This window comes from Sceloporus occidentalis, unplaced genomic scaffold (assembly GCF_023333645.1).
Source record: "Sceloporus occidentalis isolate IW3139 unplaced genomic scaffold, rSceOcc1.0.p SCAF_90, whole genome shotgun sequence".
NCBI lineage: Eukaryota > Metazoa > Chordata > Lepidosauria > Squamata > Phrynosomatidae > Sceloporus > Sceloporus occidentalis.
Genome location: NW_028317070.1, coordinates 3472408 through 3494265, shown reverse-complemented (window position 1 = coordinate 3494265; position 21858 = coordinate 3472408). Strand labels below are relative to the sequence as shown.

The 21858-nt window shown below is 39.8% G+C and overlaps 1 protein-coding gene across 2 annotated transcripts in view; it reads left to right on the top strand.

Annotated features, from left to right (window-relative positions):
* The first annotated feature begins 1986 nt into the window (after positions 1-1986).
* The window catches only part of LOC149284619 (actin-binding protein WASF1-like), a 34570-nt gene continuing 14698 nt past the window's right edge, over positions 1987-21858 (top strand). Inside the window, exons 1-5 of one of the 2 annotated variants that reach the window (XM_089496439.1) lie at positions 1987-2119; positions 4820-4954; positions 20575-20612; positions 20659-20707; positions 21161-21314. In XM_089496439.1, coding sequence (XP_089352565.1) covers positions 1987-2119; positions 4820-4954; positions 20575-20612; positions 20659-20707; positions 21161-21314 — 509 coding nt within the window. The remainder of the gene's footprint in view (positions 2120-4819; positions 4955-20574; positions 20613-20658; positions 20708-21160; positions 21315-21858) is intronic. The other variant, XM_089496440.1, reaches the window with a different exon arrangement.

Sequence of the window (21858 nt, the reverse complement as noted above, 5' to 3'; positions counted from 1 at the left end):
GGGGGGGGTTAGGGCTTACCTTAAGGAGAACCTGCTGCTTTAAATTCTAGGAACAGGCTTCTAAATTTAAAAGAGTTGGCGGAATAGCAGCCATACAGAGCTGTTTCTGGGGGAGGGTTGGACGTCGAACAGCAGTAGGAATGATGTTTCTATTGCTACATTTAGTTATTTATTGTAAAATCAGCAGAGAAGGTGAAATAACACCTGTGAATAAGGATTCCTATTCAATGCATGCTTGGATATATTAGATCTTTGTTTTCCCTATCTAACTTTTCTCATTCTAATGATATTCTGCCATTTACATATTTTCTACATGAACAGGCAGTCATTGCCTTGAGATTTATCACACCCTGTACTATATTAAGCATCAATGCTAGGAACAAGACTTTGCACTCTATATCATGTGAGGCATTTCAAAGGGGAATTGAGCATTATAGTGCTGTATACAGTATTAAAGAAATGTATTATTATTTGCTTCAATAAACGTCCTTTATCTGCAGACCCTGGGGGCTGCCATTGTTGTCCGTCATATGATATTGGGTGGGCTTTCCCTGCTTTGACCCCATGCTGGGTCGATTCTTTATAGCAATGCTAAAGAAATTCTGGTTGCCCAACAAAATCATTTGCTCCATACAGTGAGAGTGCTTGTGTGATCGACAGAGCTGTGCTTTGCAATAAGGCAGTGTGAAAAGGAATCGGGGTACATGTCTTGGAGATCGGATTAAGATAACGGAGCTAGAAGACGTACAAATGGCTAACATACAGTTGTCCTAAAGCACGTTAAATAAAAACAAACAAAAAAGCACAATATTTTTTAAACCCATGCTATTAATTAAATGTTTTGGTTGGGGGCCTACTTTAAAGAAATGCTATGCTTTGTCGTGTTCCTATTAGGGTAGATCAGGGGCCATAACAACATCCATCTGTTCGGGAATATTGGGAGGCATCTCAGTTGCTGGCAACTATTTTCATCCTTGACATCACATTGTCCCTGCGAAAATGCATGGTGTGTTTTCGTTAATGAATTACACACCAGGCAGTAAATTACTTTGTGCCTCTTGCTTAACCTCTAATACTTGTCGTTTCTCGATGCTAGTCATTTAAATGCAATTCATACCTAGCGCTCAGTCTGCTGTAGATGTGCGAGATGCTTCAGTGACTTCAAGATGGCTGCCACTTAATAAATCTTCTGCTTCTCCCCCTGGCATCTACATTATCGTTCTCGTGCGTGTCTCCCTTCCTACAATGCCTTCTATTGCTTGCATTTCTTCTTACCAAATCTTTTTGATCTCTAATGAAATATGCAACCGAGATATGTTGACCTCTTGTTAATTACTATTTTCTACAAGGGTTGCGTGCAGAAGCCACAAAGATAAGAACAATTTCTTAACAATGCTTGTCATCTAGGTTGGAACGGCAAGTTTTGTTCAGGAAAGAAAACCAAATCAAATGAGAATTCCTCATGTTTTATTCTTAATACCCCCGTGGCACGACGTCGCATACTATGGATTTAAGCAATAACCTGCCTATGTTAACAATTTTCTGTGAATTCTCAATCATAGCTGACATTTACTCTATTCTGTAATATCACCCAGTCCTATCATCTGGTACTTATTGTCATATATTAGAAATTATTGCGAGCCGTTAATCAAATGACACTTTCATAGAGAACTCTGTAAGCTTCAAGTCATTTCAGGTTACAACAGTTTGTCTTTATTTTTCATATCTACATTCAATTTATGCTAGGACTTTGTCTTCGGGGATCGCTTTGGTTACAAGAGAACAATTATCAAAACCCATGTATACAGCTTTATAAATTGTCGGTTTAGGAGTGTTATTGGTATTATCATATGGGATCGTCTTCCTAGCTTCTGTGTGTTTAGGGATTCTCCCCATAAAACCTAAACTGAATACACCTTGTTTTACTATGATAGTAACTTTCTTTCTTTATTTTCAGGTGTCTTGGGATTTTTCCAGTAATCAAGAATGCCTCTGGTCAAAAGAAACATTGAGCCTAGGCACCTATGCCACACTGTCCTGCCCAGGGCTATCAAGAATGAACTGGAATGTGTCACAAATATTTCTTTAGCAAACATAATCAGACAACTAAGTAGCCTCAGTAAGTATTGATCTCCGTGCAAGGTCTTAAGATGCTTGCCCATTTCTTTCATGGTTGTGGTAGGTTCAACCATCGTGTACAACATAACGGAAATGGTACAAAAGCTAAATGTTAAAAGTCCATGAGAGCAATTATCTAACAGATATAATAGCTTTGCTTTCAACGGAGGTTTAAAAGCCTTCAACTAATTCTTTTGTTTTATTTAAGGAGTAAACAAAAAAAAGATGTTAAAAAAAAACAAACCAGTCTGGATGTTTTTACCATTTTTTGTTTAATGGTTCAGCAGTTTTTTACCTGTAAAAACCTAAATACAGCTAATAGAATACATTTCTAAGGACATTTAATCTCTCTGAAGGGCCCCATTACAATTATAGAACCAAATAATGTGTAGAGGACAGTCAGGATTCTAATTACTTATGCGCTGGAAGAGACATTAGTGTAGAAATTAATGCATAATGAAAGCTAATAGTATGAAAGTTAGCAAAGACTCTTGATGCAGTCTTTATGCTTATCATTATGAACAAAGCAATAAAGGTAGTTGTAAAATGTGAACAAAAAGCAGACAACAGATATGTCAAGAATATAATAGACCTTACTTAAATATCGTAAATCCAACTAGTACAAAAATCAAGTTGTGTTCAATATCCTGCGAACATAAGGTCACTTCTAATAAAGTCAAACTGGCGTGTACAGAGGTCCCAAAGCAGAAACAAAAATTACCTTTACCTTAAATAAACAGCATCTGGCAGTTCATGGCCGGTCCAACTTGAAGACTGGACGGAGAACTGGTTCTTGTAGCGGTAGATGAGCCAACAGTTGAGTGGCTGAAGCCATGTCAGACCCTAGGCTATTTTATAAACTAACCTGCATTGCAAGTCTTCCAACACTACAGCCCTTGAAGGGAACTGGATGCCCAACTCGGCTCCATGTTAATTTCTCCAAATTACTGTATACACAAGCTGTCAGAGAGGAGGAGAAGCTGTTTATTTAGAATAATGTGTCCAGTGCTGGAGAACCTGGCTTCAGAAAAATAAATCATTTAGTTACGAAGGGTCGCTAAAAAGCTTCCATGGTTTTACTAACAAGGCATTCTAGAAAAGTCTAGAATGTGTCATTCCAGGGACATCATAACGGAATTCAGGGGAGCTTAGGGCGTGCATACAGCTATCCCGTAGTATTAATATTCAAAAGGGGCTGGCTAGGTGGGCCAATTAGTTATTTTGTGCCATCACTGTATGTACCCAGACACACGTGCCATATTTAACTTAAGTGGTGCTGCCGATTAAGTACTAATGTTGATTTAAAACCACAAATATTGCTTTGGGAAAGACAAAATATCCAAATCTAGTAGCTCAGCTAACTAACTGCTACGTGTTTGCAAAAAGCATCTGAAATATTACTCTAAATCGCCTCTTACCGAAGGGATCTATAAACAACTTGTTTGGGGAATGAAGGTGCTAGAATGAATAGAACAATTGTTTGCACATCAGGCATAAAAGTAGCAGGGCAATTAACGCTGCAGGAGACCCAATAACACCGTGTGGTTTCCAGAAACTAAATGTGCATTTTTTTTATTGTTTGTATATCTTTTTTTAATGTTAGTTTGTTCTGTCGAATAAAACAGCATGCCTCATTCGCTGTCTGTATTGGAAACGGCTTAAAGCAGCTGTGCTTAGAGGATGCTTCCGGTAAAAATAATGCCCAGACGCACGGCCTCTGGAGGGTGAGCTACAGCTTTACGCTGTGCAATAATCCTGCCGTGAACCATGTGTGGGTCTCTCACCTGTTTTGTGTTGCAGATAATTCTCTGCAGCTGAAGCAATGGATAACTTCACTGCACTTCTAGGCTAGGCAGATGTCAGTTGAAGGGTGGCTACCATTATTAAGCCACTCTCGTGTTACTGGACAAAAGTTTCATTAAATGAATAATTAATATTGCCCCAAACGTCATTGCCTATCTTCAAAGTTCTCAGTACTTTAATATGCTTTAAGATTTGACATTGCTTTGTTTGTTATACTAAGCATGCATGACTTATCACTTTGCAGCAGAGTCTTTAACAGCTTCAAGCGAACGAGCTTCGAGTTGACCAGGGCAGCTCTAGGCAGCGAGGTAGAAATGCGACAAACTGGTTTGTTGAAAAGGTGGCATATTGTGACAATGCAGCACAGGCCATTCTACTCCTGATGCGCTGTGTACCTGATACCATCCACCTGTCAGCGCTGGGTGCGGCTGAAATAGGAGAATCCGCTAAATAGAAGTGGTGTCCATGTAGTGCAGAAAAAGACTAGGACAAAGGCAGTTTAAAGAGCTTCATTCCAAACGAACAGGAACTGCAGACACAATTTTATAAAAATGACACCTTTTTATTTCAACATGAATTGCAGCAAACATGTTGTAGTTAAATAACTTGCTGTCTTGATAAGAAAAACACTATATTCTCCGAATAAACGCTCAGCACTCCAAATTACGTAGATAGGCTTTCGTCAAGTACCTGACGTACGGAGTGCAGTATGTGTGTATATATATATATATATATATATATATATATATATATATAATGCAAATGTATTTATCTTATCCTTTGGGCATGCACAGTACCCATTAATGGTGCATTATAGGTTGGCGTGGGACCAGAAACCAAGCAATTTTATTGGAGATTGCTACTCTACTTTTACACAGTTGCAATGTTTCTCTTTTAGGTAAATATGCAGAAGATGTATTTGGGGAATTATTTAACGAGGCACACAGTTTTTCATTCAGAGTGAATTCATTACAAGAGCGCGTGGACCGATTGTCGGTTAGCGTAACCCAGCTTGATCCAAAAGAAGAAGAACGTAAGTGCCTAATATGCTTTTTTTCTGTCCAAAATAAAATATATTTTTAGCAACCTAACTTTTAGTACAACAAAAAAAAAAATTGCTGCCTAGACAAATCTCTTGAGAAACCAACACAGCTGGAAAGTTGTTGTCTATTGTCAGCTCTTGAAGTAGGTCACCTTAGGTTCCACATTCCGTTGTACATTAATTAAACAGTGGGTATAAGTGTTGTGTCCTGAAAATCTGTTTAATATAGTGCCTCTTTTATGTTTCCCAGATCCCTCAATCTCAATTGTCAATGTTAGGTCACTTTTTGTTTGTTTTGTTTTAGTAAATTAAACTTGTTTTCAGTACAAAATTAATTCTACTATTTTGGTCAAAAATCCTCATATCAAATGTGAAGTAAAAAATTATCTTTAAGCGGAATGTTTTTTTTTTCCCCTTAAAAAGCCTACTTGTTTTGTTTTTTTCACGTATGCACTAGAAAGAGTTACGGTTCACTTTGTAAAACTCAGTGGCCACACGCTATTTGAAATGTTTTGTGTTTTGGATTTGAGTATATATAATACCGTATTTCCCCAAGTATAAGACGCACCGTAATTTTGGGGCCCAAAATGTAAAAAAAATATATTACATAAAGTTATTGTACTGGCTGCCTGAGCATAAGAGTGTGATTGATGTTAGCTGCTAGCAATTGTTAGCAATCACACTCCTATCATGCTCAGGAAGCCAGTACATGCACATCACTTTCAGCCTCCCTGTGCCCCCTACACACGGATCCATGCTAACACACACACACACACACATTAATTAATTTACTCCCCCACCCTTACCTGAACTCAGGGCCGGCCCAAGGCAAAATGCCGCCTGGGGCGAATTTTTAAATGCCGCCCCCCCCCTTATCTACCCTTCCTCTCCCTCCGTCCCTGCCGCCCCCCCCCCATTATCTACCCTTCCTCTCCCTCCGTCCCCCCCTTGTACTTACCTTTCAGCAGTCCTGCGGCGAGTCTCCCTGTTCTTCCGGTGCTCAGCATTACAAGCCGGCACCGAGACCGAACAGGGAGACTGGCCGCAGAGGAGAGAGAGAGGGGCGCCGAGCGGGTACTGACAGCTTGGTAAGCGAAAACCACTCGGCGCCCCTTTCTCTCTTTCGCTTTTAAAAAAAAAAAAAGGGCTTGGGGCGGCAAAGTTCCGCCCCTTCAAAAGTGCCGCCTGGAGCGGTTGCCCCACTTGGCTCCATTGTCGGGCCGGCCCTGCCTGAACTGCAGATCTTCCGGTGCCGCTCGCAGACTTCCGTGGGGGCCGCTGTTTCCCTCTGCGTTGCTTGAACAGGAACGGAGCGGAGTCAAGTGATGTGATGTGCATTCACGTGACTCCACTGGGTTCCTATGTCACCTCAACAGATCAAGAGACACTGCTGAGGAACACAGAGGTAAGCAGCAGGTCCCCTTTCCGGTAAAATAAAATAAAATAAAATCTACCACCACTGTATAAGATGCACCCAGTTTTTAGACCTCAAATTTTTCTAAAAAAAGGTGCGTCTTATACATGGGGAAATATGGTACTTTATACATTTCTTAGAGGATGGCCCTCATGACGGCTTAAACTGGTGTTTGAACGGTTTACTCATAAAGGGAAAGTTGGGAGTTGAGTAATAGTTACTTCACTATTTATAATGAAGGGCCAACACTGGCATGTTCCTTCAGGAAAAAGAGCTTAATGGCCCTGCATAATGTGTAATTCAATGTGTAGAGAGACTTTCTCACTGATTTAACTATACATTAGACAAGGCTAGCCAAGCTCGTTCAGCAGCTGAAGCTCACTGCGTTTGGGCCTTCATAAGGTATAGTAAAGTTGAAACCGCAACCCTCCTGTCAGTTCTCTCTTTAGTGAATAAAGCCCTGCATTTTTCTTAACCAGCATGTATTGGGGGAAATTGTGTCACACTGGTTTGTCTTCAGGTAAGATATATATGATGGCGAGATTCATATGATGATGCCCTTTGTCTGATCAGGCATATGCCCCCCCGTCATTTTCTCTTCTTATTTGGTATTATTGCAATTCGCAAGAAACTTCAATAAAATGTAACTTACCAACAAATACAAAAACAAGCAAGCCCCTGAATGATATCTTTAACTACCCAGTCTGTACATGTTTTTTAAAATGCCTCACGAAAGAAGAATGCCTGTTTAAGTACTTTGCAATGTGCATTCTTTACCTGCAATAATTAAATAAGACTTACCAGAGCTTCGGCGTACCGCCCCAAGCAGCCAATCACAGGCAAGAACCTTGAACCCCTTGAACTCTTATGCTGGAGATGGCTACTGTTCAGTATGCCCACGACTGCCCAGGAAATGCATCCGACAAACACATGAAGATAGCTTGAGGCTCAGGGGAAAAGAAACAAACTCATTATTAAAAGTGATACTCCTCATATATTTTGTCATGTATAAATATATATATATGGGATTTGTTTTTTTGATAATGCATTTATATTTTAGGCTGAATTTTAGGCACTAGGACTGCTATAGGAAGTAAAATCAGATGACACTTCGTATAACAGCTTTTATAATCCTATTAATGTGAAGGAAATTGTAGTGTGTTGAAAAAAGGAGTATCTCCAGGTTATTGAAGATGCCGTTCGGCTTATACAATCACTGTACTCTCTAGTAAACATAAGCAGATAATTTTTTATATAATTTCTTTTAAAACTTTAATACCATCAAAACGGCACCAAAAACATTTATGGTGCTTTTTAAGTTCTATGACAACTAGCTATTAGTGCCTGCTTTTGGGTAACATGGCAGTTAAGTGATCCCAACAAATATATCAGTGATTCTTGTTTTAAGCATAGTACTGCAGACTATAATACAATAGAATAATGGAAAAGAATGAAGTCCTGCTGAAGTATATTAGAACTATGCGTAGCTTTGTGTGATTGGAAGGGAATAAACAACTCTTGCTAAAACAATTACCTATCTGCTGGAGATTATCTTTCTGTTGATATTCCCAGCAGCACTTATCATGACTTTCTCTGGCTGTACTCACCATGTAGAGTCAGGCTTTTGTAGAGGAGTGCTTTTTTGTCTTAGGTATTTGGGTTTACCTCTTCAGTAGGTGCGACCCTGTTATGCTATTGTTTAGCAGCCATCCGCTCATGTTGCTCTTTCGTCTGATGTAGAAGAGCAACTTGCAGGGAGGCTTTTTATTTCAAGTGTAGCGGCTGTGGAGCTCATTACTGCCATCACTGTCTTAGAGTTGCCTCAGGAGGTCACAGAGAAAGAGACTGATTGATTTTTTTACCTTTCATGCCAAAGTCAAGGGGCTATCTCCTTTTGAGAAGTAGAAGGCCTCCATTTGGCAGTTCTTCAACCTATTTGCCATGTTAGCAAAGGCCACCAGAAAGTCCAGCATCCTAATGGAAGATGCTGCTCAATTTTCTGACCTCATGGAAACGAAAGCTGAGGGCACCGCAAGTGTGTTCAACTGTTGGGCATGCCTTCAGAAGGGAACAATTCAACCATGGATGTCTTTAGAGACAAGCCGGCACATCAGGTATTTAAAATTTGTGGCTGGCTGGAGAGTATTATTGACTTTTGCACTATATAAGAAGGATGTACTGGTTTTGTTAGAGCTTATAGAGGAGCACAAAATACTCAAGTGCTGAAAGTCTTGGTGGCCTCGATCTTTCCCTGGTGGAGGTCATCTATTAGAAGTCTACATTAAGGGCTTGTTGATTCTCCAAACTGATTACTCAAATCAGCATCAGATCAAATTGGCAAACAGCACTCTATTACCTCCAAGATCTGTTCAGATCTGCAGAGAAAGGACCAAGGACAAGTATACTGGTATACAGGCTTCTCTCTTTTCTTGCCCAACGCGCTTTCTGGGAGGCACATTTTTATAGGTTTGTTCATGCCGAATCTGGGGGCGTTCATATATCTTTGGTCAGTGGCTCTGGCAGATACACATGAAAAGAGATACACTGGCAAAATATTCTGTTCTTTACTGCATCAAACATTAGAGAAATGTCCCATGTATTATTAGAGATAGATGTTAGGCTTCTTCTTTAAACCATCACCACTTACATGGTCATTGCTTTATTGCTTTGTACAATAGATCTCTTCCTTTTTCGGTGAAAAAAATTCAAGGGATGTTTAGTTGCTGTGAAATAAAAAATCACTAATTTAATAACATTCTGGAAAACAGCAGCTGTTGTGTCTGTGGAACAACTGCTGGGAAAACTGTTAAGGAGCAGCTGTCTGAGTTAATGTCTAATCTCTCATTTGATTCCCTGGTCTTTTAAAACAATGCCAGTGTTAGCTTTACTTCATCATAGCAGATGAGGACTTCTAGATTTGGGTGTAACAATGGCTGAATTGTTTAAAGAAAGCCTTTTATGAAAGGTCACCAGTAGCTGATATGATAGTGAAATTTCTGAATCTGCCAAATTTCATTTGTTGCATGTAATACAATATCTACAGAGATATTTCCCACGTAAATATATCTGCTTTAATTTTAATTTTGTTTCAGCTGAACCTTTCCCTAGTTATCTTTTGTAATGATGAAGTATTTGGTTTGTGAAATGTATGTGTGCCTTGCTCAAAAGTCTCAGCACTATAAAGTAGATGGGCACTGCCCCACCATCCTGCTGTTGAAGGCAGCGATGGTCATGGGATAATTTGAGGATCTCTCCGGACTGCCCACTGAACTGTAAAATTGATCAAGGCCAAGCATGACTCCCATGTGGCCATCTTGCAATGAGCACCACAGTATGACATAATATATCTGCGTTCTGCTTTAATACTGCAGGGTGGCTGTACACGTGAGGTAGGTTTATGGACCTCTACTCTTAACTATATACCTCCCAACATGTCACCACATACCTCATACCCTCTCCAGACACCTGAAATGTTGGGCGGTATGGATAGGTATTGTACAAAATAGTAAAGGAAATAAAAATAAGCACCCGCGCTATATGAAAGACCATTTAAGCATTTAGGATTCAGTTCCCTTATTTAGGGTCCACTATCCTGTTTTGTATCTCCAGAATTCAACTTTGCATCAATGGGCTATTACCTAGTATAGATTTTTCTGTTTTATTATTATTTTTATTGAATTATATAGTACTACAAAAGACCTGACATTCCAAATATTGACCACACAGGTCAATTAAAGGAAATAGCTGGCATTACTGCCCTTTTAATCATCTTAATCAAATATTTCATTAGGATCAATATCCATAGGGCTGCTGAATGCCCAGGAATCACCCAGAAATAATGATAATTTAATCTTGCAGAAATCTGATGCAAAATACGAGCACTGATAGTATTGAAGTTGATGTTGCTATAGTAACAGAAAAGCTTTAAAGTTTATGTGATTAAACATTTTAAAGAATAAGAAATTACCTATTGAGGAAGCAATAAAACAAAACTAAACATGCCAGAACACTCAGTAGTTTGCTTGTATACAACAGCACCCTTTAAACTACACACACGAGCTGCGATAAGGCTCACTGTGAATGTACCGGGGTGACCGGCTGTCTACAAAGCTGTGCGAAGGCTGATATGCTTTCACACAAAGCTGGGCCTCTGCAGTAGATGTTCCGATACCGACACAAGAGAAGCCTTTTGAAATTACATCTGCTATTTTCCAGAAGGTAAATTAGCTAGTTTGTTTACTCAACCTAGTTTCTTAAGTATCAGATTATGGAAATATATGTTCATTCTTGCTGCTGTTTTTTGTATGTTCGCTTTTATTATTATTTATTTTTTTATTTGAAAAAACCCATACAATGCAACTTGGATTAGAATGTGGACCCTATGCCGTGACCCCGTTAATACGCTCATCTCCATGCATCAATAGCTCTAGCAGTGGTGCTGAGTTAATTTGACAGTTTAGAGGGCAGTTTCAAAGTGCCCAACCCCAAAACTACCTTTTTAGCTGTCACATTAATTCAGCTTCACTTCATCGCTGGTAGGTAGAAGCTTTTGGTTTTGTAATAGGAGATTATGCCTACATTGTTGTTGGTTCTGTTTAGTTCAGTCTGTTGGCAATACACTAAAGGAGCCTCCTGAATACCCCCCTGCTTTTTTGGGGGGTTTGTGGGCCTCAAGACACATCCCATAGTGTAGAATCTACAGTTTAGTACACTAAATAACCCTATGAAACGGTGTATTAGGACCAATGTTCCCTCAAATTTTTCCAGAGCCAAAATTTTGTGCGCACAATATGCTTCTGCAAATGTTAAATTTAAATTGTTATTCTATATTTTTGGTACAGCTCGCTCATGGTTAATAACACTACATTATAGTGTGATAATGTAGTATAAGTTACACAACAGTATTACTTACTGTAATGTTTTTTTAAAGGTGAAATTATCACTTATGAGCGAATCACGAGCGGAGGCTCCAGGCCGCATACAGGATAAAAAAAAAAATTGGGAAAAACTGTTGTCCGCAGGGGCGTACCTAGAGTATTTGGCACCTGGGGCGGATCCTGTACGTGGGACCCCCACACACACACTTTAAAATTGCATAGCTTCTATCATTAGGCAAACATTGACAGGGGTACAGCATAACTGTTATCATTATTTACTAAGGCAGACATTGACGGTGGTACAACATAACACCTATCACTATATACTGAGGCAGACATTGACAGTGGTACAGCATAACTGCTATCACTATATACTGAGGCAAACATTGACAGTGGTACAGCATAACTGCTATCACTATATACTGAGGCAAACATTGACGGTGGTACAGCATAACTGCTATCATTATATACTGAGGCAAACACTGACAGTGGTACAGCAGAACATCTATCACTATATACTGAGGCACGCACTGACGGTGGTACAGCATAACACCTATCACTATATACAGAGGCACACATTGACCGTGGTACAACATAACACCTATCACTATACAATGAGCCAGACATTGACAATAATGCAGCATAACCCCAATCACTATATACTAAGCCAAACATTGATGTGGTGTAGGCCTACCACTTTAGTGTCTGGCCTAGTATCTATATATATATACTATATATATATATATATATATATAAATATACACTATATCTATATAGTGGTGCACCGAAATGAAAATTCTGGACCTGAAAATTTAGCATTCACTTGACTGAAACCGAAAATGACCCCCCCTTGAAAAACAAAAACAAAAAAAACACTTTTATTAAAAGTAACACACCAAAATTAGACAAAAAAATCAATAACAATATATATATATATATATATATATATATATATATATATATATATATATATATATATATGATTAACAGCAATCACACTCCTATCATGCCCAGGTTCTAGCATGTACTGATTGCTTGGGCTTGATTAGCAATCATATATATATTAATATTGTTATCAATTTTTTCTGTCCAATTTTGGTGTGTTACTTACTTTTTAATAAATTTAACACACCAAAATTGAAAAAAAAATAAATATAATTGCTAACAGCAATCCTATCATGCTCAGGCAGCCAGTACATGCTGGAACCTGAGCATGATAGGAATATGATTACAGCCTCCCTATGCCATGCTATCCCCCCCACACACTTACACATCCATGCTATCACACACACACGCTCATTCACAAACATTCAGTTTAAACTACAGCATAACACCCATCACTCTCATACACTTACTAATTCACTCTCACAGAATGTTTTCCTCCTCTTCGTTCTTCCTCTTCTGTGTCCTCTCCTTCCTTTGCAGTGGAGGCTGTGGGCGTGACTTCAGTGCTGTGCACCGGGATATGACATCAAATCCGACGCACAGCATCAGTTGCCGCGCGCATCGAAAGTGAGCAGGATCGGAGGTCTGCATTAACAGACCTCCAGTTCCCTTGCTTTTTTTAAAGACAGTTAGAGGGAGATCCTTGATCTCCCCAACCGAGCTTGCTCCTCTAGCGGCGGACATTACTGTCCATTTCTGGAGGGGTGCCGTGCGCACAACCAGTAGTGGACCGTCCCCCTTCAGTACGCTACTGGTTGTGCGCACAATTTTTGTTCGTGTGCGCTCCCTCTGAAAGCTATGTGTGCGCGCACAAGCGCACAGCTTAGAGGGAACACTGATTAGGACCACAGTTTATGTGTATACTATGAGATCAGATATCTTAACTTCCTTTCCTCCGAAACTGTGCAAAGTTTGCTCCCCTTTTATTAAGTTACTGCTCCTCTTTGATCAAAACTTATGGTACCGTTTATAAGGGTATACATAATGCTATAGACCTACGCTTTCCTGGGATTATAGGAATCTGTGATTTTGAAGCCAAATATCTTGTAACAAGGCAAAAGCTTTAAGTATTTTTAATAAAGTAATTGCAGCATGTACAGACTGTACTCTCCGAAGTGACAAAAAAGCACAAACTCCCATAATTACATGAATCAATATGTCACCTCTCCGGGTTGCCTTATTTTTCATTGCACGGTAATTTTATAGTGTTAGGGTTTCATGTAGGAGCTTGCACGTCTAGGCCGGTGTTTGACAAATGACATGCATATGGCCACCTGCTTGATGCATGCTGCTACGCATTACATGCTTACACTTTTGCATTGCGGCTGTGTGTGTATCCAACATGTGGCTGCACACTAAGCAGCTACCGGTACTGGATCATTCTCTCCTCCTTTAATGGGGTTTGAGTGTTGGGCATGAGTGAATAGCACACGCTTTGGCCACTGTACCATGTTACCAGCCATCTCCTGCATGTGATCAGCATCAAAGAGCATAAAACATATCTACCAGCAGCAAGCTATGTCATTATAACCTCCAATCCAGACACCACATGATTAACAAATCCTATAATAAGGCAGTTCCATTCAGCAAAGATAGTTATGTTGGTTTGCACTGTGAAACCTGCAGCCTCTGTCGTATGTTTGAACGCTTAAGATCCTTCTGGGCGACTATGCCTTTACATTTTATCACTTGTAGTGTTTACTGTGGAGGAAATGAACCCTTCTGGTAACCTTATTGATATCTTATTCATTGTGAGGTATTAATAACAGGGACACTGAGTGAGATGCTGTCCCTTTGTTATCAGATCTTTCCACTTGGACACAGCATCCTTTACACTATGTGAACAATTGGCTTATTTAATGCATGCAAGAAAAGTCACATCTTAAAAGCAAGTCTATACTATCTGGAAACTCATGCACACCGTTTTATAACCAATACTGTAATACCGTTTGCTACAGAACAGTTAAGAAACAACTATTGGAATCGTCCTTCTCCAATGTGCAAGCTGTAGGATTATATCTACTTATTATCAGCGATGGTACATTTGCTCATGGGGTCATTACAAGTGGAAAGGGGCAAATACACTGAGCAGAGAAAGAATTTCTTCTTAACCAATGGAGAAAATTTAAATATTAATTTTGGAAAAAAAGAAAAAGCCTGAATAACCCTATAGGAAAAAAGTTTTACTAGTAAATATTAATTCACATGTAAACTATTTTTTCATATTTAATAAAAACTATGATTGAGCAAAATTATGTTTTTGTTTTAATTTCCTTTTATTTGCCACTCTGCCCCAGTTATACACATCTGCCCCCCAGATATGCCTTATACCCCCTATATGCCACCCTAATAAGCCACTCTGCTCCAAGATATCCCTTTTAATCCCCTATTTGCCACTCTGCCCCTAGAAATGCCTTATACACCCATATATATGCCACTCTGCCTCCCTGACATGCCTTTTAACCTCCTATTTGCCACTCTCCCCCCAGATATGCTTTATACACCCCTATATTCCACTCTGCCTCCCTGTTATGCCTTTTAACCCCTATATGCCACTCTACCTCCAGAAAACCCTTATACCCCACCCATGCCACTCCCCTCCCCTGACTTACCAGCAGTGGCGACTCTAGAAACAATATATAGGGGGGGGGCTCACAAGATACCACAGTCAAACTGGGGGGGCATTCATAATTTCCAAAAGTAATGTGCTATGGAATTATATTTTTGTTATTGGGCTAAAATAATACTTGATCATTCAACATGGGAAGCCTGAAGCCACAATTGAGTGTGACTAATCCTTGAAATAAATATTATAACACAATAAATAACTTTTCCACTAAATGATTTCAGGGCCTTGAACGTTTTGTCCCCTGAAGTCACTACAACTTCAGGAGGACATTTTATCTCTGGATAAATATAAATTAAATAATTCCTACTGTAAATTAAGTGCCAGGAAACAGATGACCAAACACACACACCAACACAGGCTCTGTCAAACCAACACCCAGACACACACACCACAGGACAGGCTCTGCCACACAGACACCCACACACATCAGGACAGGCTCTGCCACACCCACATCCAAACACACACACCCCAGGACAGGCTCTGACACCCAAACACACACCCTAGGACAGGCTCTGCCACACTGACAACTGAACACGCACACCAGGACAGGCTCTGCCACACCAACACCCAAACACACACCAGGACAGGCTCTGCCACACCAACACCTATACACACACACCCGAGGACAGGCTCTGCTACACTGATAACCAAAAACACACAAACAGCAGGACACAATCTACGTCACAGACGTCTACATCAGTATGGATTTTTCACACTGCATTGTCGTTTATACCCCCCTTAGTGTTTTTGCCCCTTGTGTATTGATGCCCCTGCTGCCCATATATATTATTAGCCCCAGTTGCCGATAGCAGGTATAGATCAACACATTAACACACAAACCAAGCTTTGCATGTATAGATCAACTGAAAATCACTTGTGATCTCAGCACTGAAGGTATATATCAAATAAACAGAATCAGACATACAAATCCTGTATTTGCAGGTATACAATAGTATATGAAATGTAGCATTGCAGGTATAGATCAAATAAATACATGGAAACAGCATTGCAGGTATTAATCAACTGAATAAGACATACAAACACTGTATTTGCAGGTATACATAAATAATGTATGGAAATATATAGATATGGATCTACAGAATAACGCAAAAACCCAGCTTTGCAGGTATAGATCAATTGGAATTCACATAAAAACACGTCATTAAAAGGTATATTTAAAAACCCCTAAATTACAGGCATAGATCACAGGTTGCACACCCCAAAGCCAGCCCTGGCGTCTACACTGCCCACACAGCAATCACACTCCTATCATACCCAGGCAACCAGTAAATGCTGGTACCTAGGCATGATGGGACTGTGATTGCTGTTAGCAATCACACTCCTATCATGCCAGGTCAGCCAGTACATGCTGGTACAGGGTGGCTGTAAGTGATGTGTAGACCCCATACTGCTGGAAGCATCAATACACAAGGGGGGGGGCAGCTAGCTAGGTTTCAGCATGTACTGGCTGACTTGGCATAATAGGAGTGTGATTGCTAACAGCAATCAAAGTCCCATCATGCCTAGGTTCCAGCACTTACACATCCAACCAGTAAATGCTGGAACCTAGGTATGATGGGACTGTGATTGCTGTTAGCAATCACACTCCTATCATGCCAAGTCAGCCAGTACATGCTGGTACAGGGTGGCTGTAAGTGATGTGCAGACCCCATACTGATGGCAGCATCAATACACAAGGGGGGCAGCTAGCTAGGTTTCAGCATGTACTGGCTGACTTGGCATGATAGGAGTGTGATTGCTAACAGCAATCACAGTCCCATCATGCCTAGGTTCCAGCACTTACACATCCATGCTATCACACACACTCATTCATTCATATACTCATTCATTCACAGATTAATTCCCTCAATCACGCATACTCATTCAAACACCCTCCCCACCCCCTTACCTGCACTGCAGCTCCTCGATGCCGCTCACAGACTTCAGCAGAGGGCGCGGCCTCTCTCTGCGTTCTCTGGTACTGCACAGAGGAAGCAGGACTGGAGCAGAGTCATGTGATGTCACGTGAACTCTGCTAGGTTCCGCTTCCTCTATGCAGTACAGAAGACCCTCCCACAGGTAAGTAGCAGGGCTCGAGGTGCGGCCTGCGTAAGATCGGTTGCCCTGGCTGCCGATCTTACGCGGGCCGCACCCTCTCTCTCCTCCGCATTAAAAAAATAAAATAATAATTTTAAAAAAAAGACGGGATTTAAAGTCGCATTGCGAAGGTCATGTGATGCCGGTGCTCCGTCATAGAAGCCCCAGAGGAAGTGCCGGCAGCAGCCGAGGTTGTCTGCGCGCATCGCACAGACGCTCACCGGCTGCCAGAGAGGAGGATCCAGGTTCCCTGCAATGCTGTGGGGGATCTGGATCTTAGTCTTGTAGTCAGACCTCTATTTGAGGTCTGATTATAAGACTACCTCGAATATAAGACGAGGGATATTTTTCATAGCATTTGCTCTGAAAAAACCTCGTCTTATAATCAAGCAAATATGGGTTAGTCATTTAACATAAATATCATAATGTTCTGATTATCCAAATGTTAACCATGTTTGAAAGTTTCTTCTGTTAGTAATTGACCTTGGGAGTTCTATGTACGAATGTGTGTCTTACTGTACGCCACATTTTTAAAAGGCAGGTGATAATGCATATTCAGGTTATTTCCTAAGTAGTTGGTAATTCTCACTTTCAGTGTTAAGTTTCAAAACCAGTTCAATGTATCCCTCAAAGCAGGAATTTTTAGTTATTCGAGCATGCACGGAGTCCCCTGAGAGTCTCAATGGAAGAAAAAGTATGAATGTTATCTGTCATTTATGTACAAAGACTGATTCAGTGCAATGACACTAGTCCTTTGAGTACAACTTCTTTCTCTCTCCAGCTTTCATTTATAGATTAGATGTTTGCTAATCATGCTTCAAATTTATGTCTTTGTCTTGCGTGGGAGTGTATTTTCATTTTAAACCTGCAAATACTTTAAGGTTTAATTATTTCATATAGAAACCGCTTTATTTCTGATTTGGTAGCAGGCTTTACATTACAAAGCAAATCATCATCTGCAGTTTATAATTTTTAATTAATAAACACTACAATCAATCTGATTTCTAAGATTAAAGCACCAGTCATGTCCTGCCTCTGTTTGCATTCCAGTGAAGCAACTGGCAAAGCCACTTGGCTCTGCCTATCTCGGAGCAAGGTTGAATTGGGAGCGCACGGGCCTGCTTGTAAAGTGAATGTGACTGATGTTTCTGAGTTGATCCGCTGGAGGGGGGGGCTATAACAGATTCCACAATGCTTTCCACCCGATTTTGGAGTTGTACTGTGGAAATCTTTGCCCATTTATCCAGTAGAGCATTTGTGAGGTCAGGCAATTCATCTCGATGGGATTGAGGTCAGGGCTCTGTGCGGGCCAGTCAAGTTCTTCCACACCATACTCATCCTACCATGTCTTTATGGACCTTGCTTTGTGCACTGGGCACAGTCATGTTGGAATAGAAGATGGCCTTCCACAAGGTTGGAAGCATAGCATTGTCCAAAATGTCTTTGTATGCTGTAGCATTCACATTACCATTCACTGGAACTAAGGGGCTGAAAAACAGCCCCAGACCATTATCCTTCTTACACTAAACTTTACAGTAGGCACGATACACTCCACTAGGTAGTGTTCTTCTGGAATCTGACAAACACACAGTTATCCATCAGGCTTGCAGATAGTGAAATGTGATTCATCATTCCAGGGAACACGTTTCAAAAAACTGTTTTTTTTTTGTTTTTTTGTTTTACACACAACGAGCTGAGTGTGAGTTTGCGTGGCCTACAGCTTAATTTGTGAGCTGTTGTTACTCCTAGATGGTTCCACTTCCCTTACAGTGGACCAGGAGAAACTGAAAAGGCAGTGAGCTCATTCTACTGCCAATGTCTACCTGTTAACAATCGGGGCAGCTGAAACACTTAAACTCAATAATTAGGAGGGATGTTAACATACTTTTGGTCATATAGTGTGTGTGTATATATATGTATATTTACACAAACACTTACTGACCTGACCACTCATTTTTTGTTCCTCCAACCCTCAGCTGGGGATCTTTTGTTGCGTGCATTTCAAATAAACTGTGTATAGAATTAATATATATTGATTTTCTTCTAGACCTTTTCAAGTCTTTTGCAAACACAAGTAATCATTGCCACTTGTTTGCATAGGGTTGGTTCCAAATCAATGCGAGTGTCTATGTAAGCAAAAGTATTTATTTGGAATAATTAACAGCAATAGAAACTATTTATTTTTGCTGTAGTTTTCGTAAGCACAAAAAACAGCATATTGGAAGTTATTTGAAATGAGCCCTTAAGTTTAGCAAGTACTCTTCTTTTGCACAGCTTGAAAAGGGAAAGGGATATAGAGAGTACAATTAAACATTTCTATTTGTGTCACAATAGAAACGGTGGAGATTTACTAAGATAAATACTCTACACTGTTTGTCTACTCTTTATATTCAGTAAATCAGCCTTAGTGGTATAACCAGAGTAGAATAATATTTAGTGCCCCCCCCCACAAGTACCACCCCCACCCATCTACCATGTATATCCGGTTGTAAGACTAATTCCACCCATGTAAAGACTATAGTATTTGTTGATTTCCTAACGCAACAGAAAAAAAGTAACTAGTGCCGAATTTATGAATGTCTTTTCTTTATAAACATTCATAGAGCCAAATAGCGTAGCTGTTCTCCTGTTTTCTTCTTTTTTCTCTACTTAACACTGAATGATGAAAATTGATCACCATTAAATGACGAAAAGGAGTGACATCCTTTAGTCAAATGAGTAACAAATATTAAGTGTTTACATTTTGCTTGTAAACACAGTTATCAAATAGTTGAAGTAGGCTGTGGCTGCCTATTTTCTTCTATTTTCTATTTTTTTAGATATTTTCTTTTAATTTTTTTTTTATACATGTGTGTGTGTCTGTGTGTATATATATATATATATATATATATATATATATATATATTCTGATATTTATTTAGATTACCATTACATTTTAGATGTTTATGTTATTATATAATTATGTTATTATATTTACCGGCTTGGCAATAGCGTTTACACACTCATGTTGATGATTATACATTCTGTTCCAGCGTCCTCGCGCTACACTCTTCCCATTCAAGTGACAATCTGTCAACTCAACACAGATCACGGGCACTAATTTAAGAAAATTGTGGCACCCCCTGCTTTCTGTGCCTGGGGCAGCCTCACCACTCGCCCCCCTATAGATAGGTTACTGATCAGCCTTGGCCTTGGCCGTTCTGATACATATCCCTGGGGTTGTGTTCCATAAACTGCCTATTTTCACAGCAAGTGTGGATATCCCCGGTTACCTGAAGCTAGATTTCTAGGTAGGGTGCTGTCACAACTTCATTAACTAAGAAATGGGGAGCTGGAACTACCAAGGCAGTTTCTCATGAAAGCCTCATTAGTGAATACATCTCCGTGTTTTTGCACGGCTGTTTTACATACTGGCAAAGTCAAAATATAGGTCTTTAAGATCAATCTGATTTTCAGGTATACTTTAACCATTATGCCCTTGGATGGTGAAAATGTGTGAAACACACTGTGAAGATATGTTAAACATAGTTGGACACTTGGCTTTTGGCTAGTCATGCATGTTGTACATGCCATCATTTACAGAATTATATATTTCACATATGGCTGAGATGGTGAAATATATTTAAGACGAGACCTCGGAATTAATAAGGTTTGAGCCTTTACAGCAGGACAGTGTGCAGACTGGATGTTCCGAATAGTTCCATTGTTTTGTGGATTTCCTGCTATGACTTAGAGCAGCATCCTGCTCAGGAACTGCGAACGAATAACAGAAAATATATATTGTGATGTTCCTTGAGTGTGCTTACAGACAAAAAGTACTGTTTTTTAAATGCTTTTGGTCATCTAGTTCTCTTCTATTGAAATAAACTTCCCTCCTGTACTTTGTTAAATCCCTTTAAGTATAAAAATGTTTCTATCGCATCTCCTCTTTCTCTTCTTTGCTCCAAGTTATATCTTGATGACTTTTGCCCAAACCATTTGAATAGACTAAAATCTTTGTCGTTACTTATACAATATGTATTTATTTATAGTTTAATTGAATCCTATATTGGTTTATGGATCTATGTATAGCTAGGGCTGAGTCAGCTTGTTGGTCATAAGGAAAATCCAATATATGGTCAGGTCAAGCTAGCCCAGCTATAAATCTTTGTACTTGCGTACTGTTTCATTTTGGCTTGCTTTCTTTTGGAATGGTCCTGTTACTAATTTCGATGCCCTTTGTGTTAATGTTTCAGTTTCGCTTCAAGACATCACTATGAGGAAAGCCTTTCGAAGCTCGACAACCCAGGATCAGCAGCTGTTTGACCGCAGATCTTTACCAATTCCTCTCCAAGAAACATATAACCTATGTGAACATCCTCCACCTCTCAATATTCTGACTCCCTACAGGTCAGTATTCATCAGTAGGCCATCTGCTTACATTAAATGAATTATGGCTTTCCATCACTTTTGTATATAGCTTCAGTTCCTAGTTCAGATGACAAACAAAGCCCTTGAAATTGTATTTGAACAAATAATATGGATAGGTAACATCAATAGTCAAGGAACTCCTAATGCGCCTGAAACTGATTTCTCAGTGATAAATTAGCTACTGAGAAGACTGTTTTATAACTACACCATAGAAATCAGGATTGCAGGGGGAACTAGCATATAATAAAAGCAACTAACAAAAGATTAGTAGTTGTAAAATATTTGAGCTGCTCCCAATTCCATTCTGTCATGTGGATCCAAAGATATTTAGTTCTGCTAGCTGTGCACCTCTCTCTCTGGTAACTTCCAAACAGAGGCACCAGCATTGCCAAAGAGAACACCTCCTGCCTGTGTCTGTAGTATTTCTATGTATGCGTTCTCTTTGTTTCCTCGCTATTCCCTCAAACCTCTCCCTGCCCACCTTATATAGCGATACCCTCTTCAGCTCTTCAAACTTTGAGTC